Source organism: Cherax quadricarinatus, chromosome 12, assembly GCF_038502225.1.
Source record: "Cherax quadricarinatus isolate ZL_2023a chromosome 12, ASM3850222v1, whole genome shotgun sequence".
Taxonomy (NCBI): domain Eukaryota; kingdom Metazoa; phylum Arthropoda; class Malacostraca; order Decapoda; family Parastacidae; genus Cherax; species Cherax quadricarinatus.
Genome location: NC_091303.1, coordinates 23,362,168 through 23,376,485, shown reverse-complemented (window position 1 = coordinate 23,376,485; position 14,318 = coordinate 23,362,168). Strand labels below are relative to the sequence as shown.

The following is a 14,318-nucleotide window of genomic DNA, read 5'->3' as shown; positions in this document are numbered from 1 at the left end:
GAGCCTCAAGTCAAAACTGCAGTAGCCAGGATAAGAGTCCTAGAAGATGAGGTAAGCAGGCTGAAGTGAGTTACAGGGGTATTGACTAGAGACGACACAGCATATGAAGCTGGAGGGCCCAATGGGAAGGGAGGAGGTATAACTTATGCTAAGGCCACATCAGCCTACCAAGCAGGGCCAAGGAGTGAAGGGGAAGAGCAGCTGGGCAGAGGTTGGAGAGGGGGATAGATCAAATGCAGTGGCATGAACATGCCACCAAGAGCTACTGGAAAAAACAAGGGAGAAAATGGCCATGTACAGACAGGAACCACAGCCACAGAGGGAAAGGCAATGGGAGGAGGAAAGGGTGAAGTCAGTGTTTATTCATGGGCTTCAGGAGAGCAAGGGAAGGACACACAATGAAAGGCGGCAGGCAGAAAAAAAGGAGATTAGGAACATCATCACAGAAATAGGTGAAGAGGACATATCCGAGATTGTAAATTTTCAGAGAATAGTGGGGTATTGGAAGGGGAGAAAACGACCGATCAAGCTGATTTTCAGGACAGAAACAGTGCGGAACAAGATCCTCCAAGAGAAACCACAGTTGAAGGAGTTGGGAGAATACAAGACGGTATTCCTAGACCGAGACAGAACACAAACAGAACGACAGCAGCTGAGGGAGAGGACACAAAAGCGAAAGGAGCTAGGAGGAGAGACAAGGACAGATTCAGCAGAGGACAACCAGAGTAGGGCAGAGCAACAAGAGCAAGCACACAGAGAACCATCCCCAGAAGCCCACAGCCAATCATGCTATCCCAACACAAACCACAATCCACACCCACAGCTCTCACCCAACACTCAGTTATAGAATCCCACGGTACACTGCCAGGTCCCCTACCCTCACAGACCCCCCAAAATGCAGTACTGGAAAGGAAACTGAAGGTATGGTACACCAACGCTGATGGAATAACAAATAAGCCGGAGGAGTGGCACGAAAGAGTCAAAGAGGCATCACTGGACATCATGGCTTTCACAAAAACCAAGCTCACAGGTATGATAACAGATGCCATCTTTCTAACAAGATATCAGATCATGAGGAAAGACAGAGGGAACAGAGGGGGTGGAGGAGTGGGACTGCTGGTCAATAACCGATGGGATTTTGAAGAGCTGGAGAGAGGAGACAGAGGAGAAGCAAGAAATTACATAGTACTAATGCTTCAGTTTGGAGGTCCCAAGGTGGCAATTGCAGTAATGTATAACCCACCATAGAACAGCAGGAGGCCAAGGCAAAAAATGATGACAGTAATAGAGTGATGGTTGACACACTGGCTGAAGTGGCAAGAAGAGCTCATGTGAGCAGGGCAAAGCTACTGATCATGGGTAACTTCAACCACAAGGAAATCAAGTGGGAAAACTTGGAGTCACATGGGGGCCAAAAAACGTGGAGGGCTAAGATGATGGAGGTGGTACTGGAAACCTTCATATACAAACACGTAAGGGACACTACCAGAGAGGAGGAGACGATGAACCAGCAAGACTGGACCTAGCATTCACCTTAAGTAGTGCAGATACTGAGGACATCACACATGAAAAACCCCTTGGGGCCAGCAATCATGTGGTTTTAAGATTTGAATATACAGTAGAGTTACAAGAGGATGAATGAAGCCAAACTACAAGAAGGGGGACTACGTGGGAATGAAGAACTTCCTGAAGGGGTTCAGTGGGACAGAGAACTGGCAGGGAAGTCAGTAAACGAGATGATGGAATACGTAACAACAATATGTAAGGAAGCTGAGGAGAAGTTTGTACCAAAGGGTAACAGGAATAATGAAAAAGCCAGGATGAGCCCATGGTTCACCCAAAGGTGCAGGGACGCCAAAACCAAGTGTGCTAGGGAATGGAAGAAATATAGAAGGCAAAGGACCCAGGAGAATAAGGAGAGCAGTCATAGAGCCAGAAATGAATATGCACAGATGAGAAGAGAGGCCCAATGGCAATATGAGAATGACATAGTAGCGAAAGCCAAATTTGATCTGAAGCTGTTATACAGCCACATCAGGAGGAAAACAACAATCAAGGACCAGGTAATCAGACTAAGGAAGGATGGAGGAGAGATCACTAGTAACGACCGAGAAGTATGTGAAGAACTCAACATAAGATTCAAGGTTCACAGAGGAGACAGAAGGGACTCCAGAAAGAAAGGGAAGTGGTGTACGCCACCAAGTGTTGGACACAATACATACAACCGAGGAAGAAGTAAAGAGGCCTGAGTGAGCTAGACACCTCAAAGGCGATGAGGCAGGATAACATCACTCCATGGGTCCTGAGAGAGGGTGGAGAGGTGCTATGTGTACCCCTAACAATAATATTCAATACATCTATCGAAACAGGGGGATTACCTGAGGTATGGAAGACAGCAAATATAGTCCCAATTTTTAAAAAAAGGAGACAGACGTGAAGCACTAAACTACAGACCAGTGTCATTGACATGTATAGTGTGCAAAGTCATGGAGAAGATTATCAGGAGAAGAGTGGTGGAACACCTAGAAAGGAATGAGCTCATCAACAGCAGCCAACACGGTTTCAGGGACAGGAAATCCTGTATCACAAACCTACTGGAGTTCTATGACAAGATGACAGCAGTAAGACAAGAGAGAGAGGGGTGGGTAGACTGCATTTTCTTGTACTGTAAGAAGGCGTTTGACACAGTTCCACACAAGAGATTAATGCAAAAACTGGAGGACCAGGCAAGGATAACAGGGAAGGCACTACAATGGATCAGGGAATACTTGTCAGGAAGACAGCAGCGAGTCATGGTACGTGGCGAGGTGTCAGAGTGGGCACCTGTGACAAGCGGGGTCCCACAGGGGTAAGTCCTAGGACAAGTGCTGTTTTTTGGTATTGGTGAACGACATGACAGTTGATGAGAAAAATTCAATAGGACGAGGACCATGCAGAACTACAAAGGGATCTGGACAGGCTGCAGACCTGGTCCAGCAATTGGCTCCTGGAGTTCAACCCCACCAAGTGCAAAGTCGTGAAGATTGGGGAAGGGCAAAGAGGACCACAGACGGAGTGCAGTCTAGGGGACCAGAGACTACAAACCTCACTCAAGGAAAAAGATCTTGAGGTGAGTGTAACACCAGGCACATTTCCTGAAACGCACATCAACTAAATAACTGCTGCAGCATATGGGCGCCTAGCAAACCTCAGAACAGCATTCCGTCATCTTAATAAGGAATCGTTCAGGACACTGTACACCGTGTACGTTAGGCCCATATTGGAGTATGCAGCACCAGTTTGGAACCCACACCTAGCCAAGCACGTAAAGAAAATAGAATAAGTGTAACGGTTTGCAACAAGACTAGTCCCAGAGCTAAGGGGTATGTCCTACGATGAGAGGTTAAGGGAAATAGACCTGATGACACTGGAGACAGGAGAGACAGTGAAGACATGATAAGGACATAAAATAATGAGAGGAATTAGCAAGGTGGTCAGAGACAGAAGGGTCCACAGACGGGACACAGCAACAAGGAGTCACAGTTAGAAGTTGAAGACCGAGATGAATCACAGGGATGTTAGGAACTATTTTTTCAGTTACAGAGTTGTCAGGAAGTGGAATAGTATGGCAAGTGATATAGTGGACTCAGGATCCATACATAGCTTTAAGAAGAGGTATGATAAAGTGCATGAAGCGGCCATTGAAGAGACAGGACCAGGAGCTTTGACTCTCCTCCTACAACCACAACTAGGTGAGTACACACACACACACATACGCACACATGTCAGGAATTACTTTTGCAGTCGTAGAGCTGTCTGGAGAGTGATGTAGTGAGGGCAGGATCTATACATAGCTTCAAGAAGAGTTATGACAAATCTAAAGGAGCAGGAAGAGAACGGACCTAGTAGCGACCAGTGAAAAGGCGAGGCCAGGAGCTATGACACGACCTTTGCAACCATAATTAGGCGAGGACAAAATGGACGCTGACAGTAGTGACTGGAACAATATTTCCATCATAATAATAGTAACTGATCTGACAACTTAATAAACATAACAAAAGTTGAACATAAACAAAAACACTCTGGATTTAGCTTTTTTTTTTTATTTTGCCACCGAAGCGGCTATTGTGCGTCCCAGCTCTAGTGTGAACTATTGTGCGTCCCAGCTCTAGTGTGAACTATTGTGCGTCCCAGCTCTAGTGTGAACTATTGTGCGTCCCAGCTCTAGTGTGAACTATTGTGCGTCCCAGCTCTAGTGTGATCTATTGTGCGTCCCAGCTCTAGTGTGAACTATTGTGCGTCCCAGCTCTAGTGTGAACTATTGTGCGTCCCAGCTCTAGTGTGAACTATTGTGCGTCCCAGCTCTAGTGTGAACTATTGTGCGTCCCAGCTCTAGTGTGAACCATTGTGCGTCCCAGCTCTAGTGTGATCTATTGTGCGTCCCAGCTCTAGTGTGAACTATTGTGCGTCCCAGCTCTAGTGTGAACTATTGTGCGTCCCAGCTCTAGTGTGATCTATTGTGCGTCCCAGCTCTAGTGTGAACTATTGTGCGTCCCAGCTCTAGTGTGATCTATTGTGCGTCCCAGCTCTACTGTGAACTATTGTGCGTCCAAGCTCTAGTGTGAACTATTGTGCGTCCCAGCTCTAGTGTGAACTATTGTGCGTCCAAGCTCTAGTGTGAACTATTGTGCGTCCCAGCTCTAGTGTGAACTATTGTGCGTCCCAGCCCTAGTGTGAACTATTGTGCGTCCCAGCTCTAGTGTGATCTATTGTGCGTCCCAGCTCTAGTGTGAACTATTGTGCGTCCCAGCTCTAGTGTGAACTATTGTGCGTCCCAGCTCTAGTGTGAACTATTGTGCGTCCCAGCTCTAGTGTGATCTATTGTGCGTCCCAGCGCTAGTGTGAACTATTGTGCGTCCCAGCTCTAGTGTGATCTATTGTGCGTCCCAGCTCTAGTGTGAACTATTGTGCGTCCCAGCTCCAGTGTGAACTATTGTACGTCCCAGCTCTAGTGTGAACTATTGTGCGTCCCAGCTCTAGTGTGATCTATTGTGCGTCCCAGCTCCAGTGTGATCTATTGTACGTCCCAGCTCTAGTGTGAACTATTGTGCGTCCCAGCTCTAGTGTGATCTATTGTGCGTCCCAGCTCCAGTGTGAACTATTGTACGTCCCAGCTCTAGTGTGAACTATTGTGCGTCCCAGCTCTAGTGTGAACTATTGTGCGTCCCAGCTCTAGTGTGATCTATTGTGCGTCCCAGCTCCAGTGTGATCTATTGTACGTCCCAGCTCTAGTGTGAACTATTGTGCGTCCCAGCTCTAGTGTGAACTATTGTGCGTCCCAGCTCTAGTGTGATCTATTGTGCGTCCCAGCTCTAGTGTGATCTATTGTGCGTCCCAGCTCTAGTGTGATCTATTGTGCGTCCCAGCTCTAGTGTGATCTATTGTGCGTCCCAGCTCTAGTGTGATCTATTGTGCGTCCCAGCTCTAGTGTGAACTATTGTGCGTCCCAGCTCTAGTGTGATCTATTGTGCGTCCTAGCTCTAGTGTGATCTATTGTGCATCCCAGCTCTAGTGTGATCTATTGTGCGTCCCAGCTCTAGTGTGATCTATTGTGCGTCCCAGCTCTAGTGTGATCTATTGTGCGTCCCAGCTCTAGTGTGATCTATTGTGCGTCCCAGCTCTAGTGTGATCTATTGTGCGTCCCAGCTCTAGTGTGATCTATTGTGCGTCCCAGCTCTAGTGTGATCTATTGTGCGTCCCAGCTCTAGTGTGATCTATTGTGCGTCCCAGCTCTAGTGTGATCTATTGTGCGTCCCAGCTCTAGTGTGATCTATTGTGCGTCCCAGCTCTAGTGTGATCTATTGTGCGTCCCAGCTCTAGTGTGATCTATTGTGCGTCCCAGCTCTAGTGTGATCTATTGTGCGTCCCAGCTCTAGTGTGATCTATTGTGCGTCCCAGCTCTAGTGTGATCTATTGTGCGTCCCAGCTCTAGTGTGATCTATTGTGCGTCCCAGCTCTAGTGTGAACTATTGTGCGTCCCAGCTCTAGTGTGATCTATTGTGCGTCCCAGCTCTAGTGTGATCTATTGTGCGTCCCAGCTCTAGTGTGATCTATTGTGCGTCCTAGCTCTAGTGTGATCTATTGTGCGTCCCAGCTCTAGTGTGATCTATTGTGTGTCCCAGCTCTAGTGTGATCTATTGTGCGTCCCAGCTCTAGTGTGATCTATTGTGCGTCCCAGCTCCAGTGTGAACTATTGGGCGTCCCAGCTCCAGTGTGAACTATTGTGCGTCCCAGCTCCAGTGTGAACTATTGTGCGTCCCAGCTCTAGTGTGAACTATTGTGCGTCCCAGCTCCAGTGTGAACTATTGTGCGTCCCAGCTCCATTGTGAACTATTGTGCGTCCCAGCTCTAGTGTGATCTATTGTGCGTTCCATCTCCAGTGTGAACTATTGTGCGTCCCAGCTCTAGTGTGATCTGTTGTGCGTCCCAGCTCCAGTGTGAACTATTGTGCGTCCCAGCTCTAGTGTGATCTATTGTGCGTCCCAGCTCCAATGTGATCTATTGTGCGTCCCAGCTCCAGTGTGAACTATTGTACGTCCCAGCTCCAGTGTGAACTATTGTGCGTCCCAGCTCAAGTGTGAACTATTGTGCGTCCCAGCTCCAGTGGGATCTATTATGCGTCCCAGCTCTAGTGGGATCTATTGTGCGTCCCAGCTCCAGCGTGATCTATTGTGCGTCCCAGCTCCAGTGTGAACTATTGCGCGTCCCAGCTCCAGTGGGATCTATTGTGCGTCCCAGCTCTAGTGTGATCTATTGTGCGTCCCAGCTCCAGTGTGAACTATTGCGCGTCCCAGCTCCAGTGTGAACTATTGCGCGTCCCAGCTCCAGTGTGAACTATTGTGCGTCCCAGCTCTAGTGTGATCTATTGTGCGTCCCAGCTCTAGTGTGATCTATTGTGCGTCCCAGCTCTAGTGTGATCTATTGTGCGTCCCAGCTCCAGTGGGATCTATTGTGCGTCCCAGCTCTAGTGTGAATTATTGTGCGTCCCAGCTCCAGTGTGAACTATTGTGCGTCCCAGCTCTAGTGTGATCTATTGTGCGTCCCAGCTCTAGTGTGATCTATTGTGCGTCCCAGCTCCAGTGTGAATTATTGTGCGTCCCAGCTCTAGTGTGAACTATTGTGCGTCCCAGCTTTAGTGTGATCTATTGTGCGTCCCAGCTCTAGTGTGAACTATTGTACGTCCCAGCTCCAGTGTGAATTATTGTGCGTCTCAGCTCCAGTGTGAACTATTGTGCGTCCCAGCTTTAGTGTGATCTATTGTGCGTCCCAGCTCTAGTGTGATATATTGGGCGTCCCAGCTCCAGTGTGAACTATTGTGCGTAACAGCTCTAGTGTGATCTATTGTGCGTCCCAGCTCCAGTGTGATCTATTGTGCGTAACAGCTCTAGTGTGATCTATTGTGCGTCCCAGCTCTAGTGTGATCTGTTGTGCGTCCCAGCTCCAGTGTGAACTATTGTGCGTAACAGCTCTAGTGTGATCTATTGTGCGTCCCAGCTCCAGTGTGATCTATTGTGCGTCCCAGCTCCAGTGTGAACTATTGTACGTCCCAGCTCCAGTGTGAACTATTGTGCGTCCCAGCTCCAGTGTGAACTATTGCGCGTCCCAGCTCCAGTGTGAACTATTGCGCGTCCCAGCTCCAGTGTGAACTATTGTGCGTCCCAGCTCTAGTGTGATCTATTGTGCGTCCCAGCTCTAGTGTGAACTATTGTGCGTCCCAGCTCCAGTGTGAACTATTGTGCGTCCCAGCTCCAGTGGGATCTATTGTGCGTCCCAGCTCCAGTGGGATCTATTGTGCGTCCCAGCTCCAGTGAGAATTATTGTGCGTCCCAGCTCCAGTGTGAACTATTGTGCGTCCCAGCTCCAGTGTGAACTATTGTGCGTCCCAGCTCCAGTGTGAACTATTGTGCGTCCCAGCTCCAGTGTGAACTATTGTGCGTCCCAGCTCTAGTGTGATCTATTGTGCGTCCCAGCTCTAGTGTGATCTATTGTGCGTCCCAGCTCTAGTGTGATCTATTGTGCGTCCCTGCTCCAGTGTGAACTATTGTGCGTCCCAGCTCTAGTGTGAACTATTGTGCGTCCCAGCTCCAGTGTGAACTATTGTGCGTCCCAGCTCTAGTGTGATCTATTGTGCGTCCCAGCTCTAGTGTGATCTATTGTGCGTCCCTGCTCCAGTGTGAACTATTGTGCGTCCCAGCTCCAGTGTGAACTATTGTGCGTCCCAGCTCGTGTGAACTAGTGTGCGTCCCAGCTCTAGTGTGAACTATTGTGCGTCCCAGCTCCAGTGTGATCTATTGTGCGTCCCTGCTCCAGTGTGAACTATTGTGCGTCCCAGCTCCTGTGAACTATTGTGCGTCCCAGCTCTAGTGTGAACTATTGTTCGTCCCAGCTCCAGTGTGATCTATTGTGCGTCCCAGCTCCTGTGAACTATTGCGCGTCCCAGCTCTAGTGTGAACTATTGTGCGTCCCAGCTCTAGTGTGAACTATTGTGCGTCCCAGCTCCAGTCTGAACTATTGTGCGTCCCAGCTCTAGTGTGAACTATTGTGCGTCCCAGCTCCAGTCTGAACTATTGTGCGTCCCAGCTCCAGTCTGAACTATTGTGCGTCCCAGCTCCAGTGGGATCTATTATGCGTCCCAGCTCCAGTGGGATCTATTATGCGTCCCAGCTCCAGTGGGATCTATTGTGCGTCCCAGCTCCAGCGTGATCTATTGTGCGTCCCAGCTCTAGTGTGATCTCTTGCGCGTCCCAGCTCATGTGATCTCTTGTGCGTCCCAGCTCGTGTGATCTCTTGTGCGTCCCAACTCGCGTGATCTATTGTGCGTCCCAGCTCGTGTGATCTATTATGCGTCCCAGCTCCAGTGTTATGTGTTGTGCGTCCCAGTGTTAGCTCCTGTATTATCTCTTGTGCGTCCCAGCTCCAGCGTGATGTATTGTGCGTCCCAGTTCCAGTGTGATCTCTTGTGCGTCCCACCTCCAGTTTTATCTCTTGTGCGTCCCACCTCCAGTGTTATCTCTTGTGCGTCCCACCTCCAGTGTTATCTCTTGTGCGTCCCACCTCCAGTGTTATCTCTTGTGCGTCCCACCTCCAGTGTGATCTCTTGTGCGTCCCACCTCCAGTGTTATCTCTTGTGCGTCCCACCTCCAGTGTTATCTCTTGTGCGTCCCACCTCCAGTGCTATCTCTTGTGCGTCCCACCTCCAGTGTGATCTCTTGTGCGTCCCACCTCCAGTGTGATCTCTTGTGCGTCCCACCTCCAGTGTTATCTCTTGTGCGTCCCACCTCCAGTGTTATCTCTTGTGCGTCCCACCTCCAGTGTTATCTCTTGTGCGTCCCACCTCCAGTGTTATCTCTTGTGCGTCCCACCTCCAGTGTGATCTCTTGTGCGTCCCACCTCCAGTGTTATCTCTTGTGCGTCCCACCTCCAGTGTTATCTCTTGTGCGTCCCACCTCCAGTGTGATCTCTTGTGCGTCCCACCTCCAGTGTGATCTCTTGTGCGTCCCACCTCCAGTGTGATCTCTTGTGCGTCCCAGCTCGTGTGATCTCCATCAGAGAAATGACTCTTAGAACTGAACTCAAGTAAAAATCATGGACTCAGGACTGGAAGAGGAGAAAGTTGCTCCAACATGGACTCCAGCCAGGCCTCTCCAACACAACATGGACTCCAGCCAGGCCTCTCCAACACAACATGGACTCCAGCCAGGCCTCTCCAACACAACATGGACTCCAGCCACGCCTCTCCAACACAACATGGACTCCAGCCACGCCTCTCCAACACAAAACTAATAACAAAGATAATAATAACAAATAACCTTTGGTAAGTTTGTTGATAATAGTATAAATTACCGAGTAGTTGATTATTAAAACACGTGCGAAACGCTTGGGTATCTTTGTTGTTGAAACGTTTCGCCTGCGCATTAAGCTTCATAAGTCAAATACAGAGGAAAATGTATTGTGTACAGCAGGAGTAATGGCAAGTAAATATGACTTAATCAGTCCATCAACTTTGGAGAAACAGTTTGAGGTGGTCAGTCCCACAGCCATTTTCAACACAGCCTTGAGATCACAGCCGTGACAAGCACATCAACACAGGAGCACATAATAACACCTACAACATATTCCAGATTTGCAGATTTCAGAATAAGATTCAGGAGGTTTAACAAAGAATCATTTGAGTCTCCACGACGTGTGTAAAGTCCGTCACGGAACACGGAGCACCATCGTGGAATCAACGACGTGTGTAAAGTCCGTCACGGAACACGGAGCACCATCGTGGACTCGACCTTTAATAAAGTATGTGGAATAATGTTGACAATTACCGACAATATGTTAGGCAAAAGGACACAACTGCAACTAATGTGACAAGTGGTAAAGGGGGGGGGACAAGATCAAGACATACAAAATCCCCTTCATGTATGCCTCCCAGCATTCATAACGGGGATTACCTATAGATCCCTGACTGTCTTCAAGAGGGAGCTGGACAGGCACCTGAAGTCAGTGGGTGACCATCGGGGCTGTGGTTCGCACGTCGGCCAGCAGTAACAACCTGCGTTAATATTGGTAGAACTACCAACAATATGTTAAGTAAAAGGACATAAGTGCAACTAATGTGACATTTTATTGTGGCAACGTTTCGCTCTCCAGGAGCTTTGTAACGGCTCCTGGAGAGCTAAACGTTGCCACAATAAAATGTCACATTAGTTGCACTTGTGTCCTTTTACTTAAGTAACAACCTTGTTGATCAGGCCATGATCCACCGCGAGGCCTGGTCATGGACCGGGCCGCGGGGGTGTTGACCCCCGGAACGCCCTCCAGGCATACTCCAGGTAAGAAAAGGCCGCAGCAGAAAATTAAAATCCCAAGGAGCCATAGGCACACGAAAACATTGTCACAGGTGTGAGGACAGAGAAGGTAGTAAGTTATACGAGGAGGTGAAAAAGGCATCCTCTCTTCGCGCCATCAATAACAGTCATGACAGAGCCTCAGAAGCTAAAGTCCAGTAAGATGTTGCTCAAGCCAAGTCAGGAGGCAGTGTCAGGAGCTGTGCCTCAACCCCCCCCCTACACTAACACAACACAGCGAGTCCACAAAGCGCCAGCCTAGCGACACAAAACCTGCAGCAAAAATGTCACCGGGTCGTCGCCGCGATCACCCAACAATTTTTCTAATACGGATAAGAAAAATATGTGTTGAAATGTCTTGACACGACGGCAGGGGCAAAAACTGCTTAGGGCATCTCTCCCCCCATCCCCCATTGTGGCCTGACAGTTATATGTGTGTGTGGGAGCCGCGCCAAGCCAAACCAGCATACAATAATTGTCCGGAAGTTTGCTTAGCGTCTATGACAGTGATAACTATTGGACGCTCTTGTTTCCTCGATAACAGTATCAAGAAGTGAAGCCGTGACGGGACCTGTGGCTTATCTCCGCTGGATGGGAGGATAGACAGACAGGCGGGCAGATAGATGAACTGACAAACTGATTGGAGACCTGATGAAAAAATATGTGGGCGGAAGGTAGACGGGCGGACACACTGACCGGCAAGCAGAATGGCAGGCGGACGGAGGCGGATGGACAAGCGGGCGGGTGGACAGATTCATCGTGTGGGTAGAGCGCATAAATGGGCGGGCGGGCAAGACAATTAACCAGAAAAAATGAAAAAGACACTAATGCTGGTTGTGTGGTAAGACTATTCCAGTAGAGCACAGCACTGATCACCACAGAGCACAGCATTGATCACCACAGAGCACAGCACTGCTCACAGCGCCACTCTCAACAGTATTTTTATCGTTTAATTAGCCAGGTGAGAGGAGGACAAACAGTAACGTCACCCTGGAGAAGGGCGCAAGTGGCTCCGCCTCACGTATATACACCATTGTTTTCTTAACGAAATATTAGTTACCAATCATTATTTAGACTACATCGATAAAAAAAGAACATGGAAATTAAAAGGCTTTCAAGTGAATAAATACAACTTGTTATGTTTAGTAGGCAAGCTTGGCTGGTGGAGCTCCGAGCGTGTGCACGACAGTGCTCCGTCGGGTTCCGTCGGCTGTCACTCACCTGTCGGGCTGTTGCTCTGCTTGACGTAGGCAGCCGTGGGTGTGAGGGTGGGTGTGGTGTTGGGCGTGAGAGCTGACCACATGTCTCGCTCACCGAGGGCTCCCATGGGCGGAAGAGGGGCGGCGGAGGACATGCTTGTATATACCCCAGGAGAGGCGGGTGGGTACTCTGCCACGCCGCCGCCGCCGCTGTAGGAGGGCAGGCAGGAAGCAGTGTACATGTTTCCCCCGTAGGACGTAGGTGGCTGTGGGTAGCTGGCATAGTCCTGGTATGACGGATACTGCCCATACTGCGTGGCTGGGGGCAGCTGTGTGCCACATACGTCGTAGGGCGTCTGCAGCGGCGGTGGCGCCCCCTGGTACAGCGGGTAAGGCTTCATGGCCTGAACCTTCCTTCGGAAGCCTCGAGGCCTCCGCCGGAAGGATCCCTCTTCGAACATGAGCTCGGCCGTGGGATCAATGGCCCAGTAATGGCCCTTACCAGGGCGGCCCATAGACTTGGGAAGTTTGATGAAACATTCGTTGAGTGAGAGATTATGACGCACAGAGTTCTTCCAGCCGGTGTACGAGCCGCGGAAAAATGCAAATCGCTGCTGCAGGAATTGGTAGATCTCAGAGAGGGTGAGGCGCCGTTGTGGAGAGCTCTGGATAGCCATAACGATGAGGGCGATGTAGGAGTAAGGCGGCTTCTCTTGCCGCCGGGCGCCCCCACGCTTCCCGCCCCCGGAAGTCTTGTCACTATTAGCGTTGGGGGCAGCCAGTCCTGGAGGGGCGTCAGCGGGCACCTCGGTGATGGATGGTGGCGGTGCCTCTTCAGGAGGCAGCAGTGGTGCCAGGGCCGCCACTCCGCCCTCTTCCTCTCCCTTCATGGCCACAGCGTTGGCCAAAAGTGCCAGGTCGCCGAACTCGGCCGTACCCGCCACACTCCTGAAGGCGAGAGTTGTGATGGTGGGATTGGTGGCGTGGCTGTAGTGCTCCGTCCTGCTGGCGGCAGACACGTCGGGCTCACCAGCGCTGCTGCTCACTGAAGCCTAGGCTTCACAAGTGGTTAAGTCAGTAAATATTTACGGGTAAAGTGGCAGTTGTGGCTACACTGAAGAAGGTTTGTATGTGTGTGTGTGTATGTGTATGGCTGCCCTACACGTCTCACGCTGTGGCCGGGGTCACAATCCGCTCTAGGTCGGGGTGGCACTGGTCAGGTCGTGCCCAGGTGAGCGGGCCACCACCTCGGGCACGCCCTGGCAGTGCCCCGGACCTCCCAAGGCGCATGCGCGGCCCTTGAGGGCGGAGCATGGCGGATGTTCTGTAAAATGCCGCGATCATTATCCGCTTGTTTGTTTCGCCTGCCTGTAAAACTGGCCGGGCTGGGCCCCAACCTAGAAAATTTTACATCTATCATATACTTCTACAGTTTTATTTTTTTTTTAACGAAACTTTAACACTTTTTGACAATAATCTTCAGTGTTCCGATTTACTGATTACCTACAGAGAGCATGTAGTGTAGACTACAGTTTAAATATATTTGATCAAAAGTACAGCTGAAGATTTGAAACAACGAAATAAAATATTTTTTCTGCAATGAACACCGCTATTTCAGGTCCCATCATTCAGTTCTTTTCTGAGAACATGGTTGAGGAAGCCAAGAACATCGCCACCCCCGGACCACCCACATTCTTGTGCTCCCAGGCCCCGCCCACAGCACCGCCGAGGGCGGAGCCTCGTGCCGAAGAGCTTGAAGCCCCAACATGATTAGCTTGAGGCAGGGTGGGTGGAGCCGGAAGGGCATCGCTGAGCTGTGATTGGTCAGTGGATCGTTTCCATCTAATGTTGTGTTGGTAATGGATTTTCTGAAACCTGGCATCTTCAAGTTGATATCCCAGCAATTTGTCTTCACGTAATGACACAGCTGATGGTCTCTTCTGTGTCTCTGGGCTTCTCTTGTTCCTCTCCTCCCACCACATGGCTGCTAGACGCTTCAACACTCTGGAAAACCTCTTGTGTCTGTTACTACTTGTAGCCTCTCCAACCCGTCCTCCAAATAGAATGTTAGTAAGCTTTTATTTATGCTTCAAAGATAATTTTAAAATTTTACAATAGTTTTATATTTCTGCTGAAATTTCTGCATAGTCTAAACAGAGGCCATAATTAAAGACAATAATAATTATAGATACGGATAAAATACCTTAACAAAAACTTGTATTTACTCTACGATTGTGTGACA

At 49.6% G+C, this 14,318-nt stretch overlaps 1 protein-coding gene across 1 annotated transcript in view; it reads right to left on the bottom strand.

Moving 5' to 3' along the window:
* Positions 1-14,058, bottom strand: part of LOC128686611 (forkhead box protein F1-like) — a 572,771-nt gene extending 558,713 nt beyond the window's left edge. Inside the window, exons 1-2 of the mRNA XM_053773559.2 lie at positions 13,768-14,058; positions 12,099-13,128 (exon numbers count right to left, since the gene is read on the bottom strand). Coding sequence (XP_053629534.2) covers positions 12,099-13,128; positions 13,768-14,058 — 1,321 coding nt within the window. The remainder of the gene's footprint in view (positions 1-12,098; positions 13,129-13,767) is intronic.
* Between the last annotated feature and the right edge of the window lie 260 nt (positions 14,059-14,318).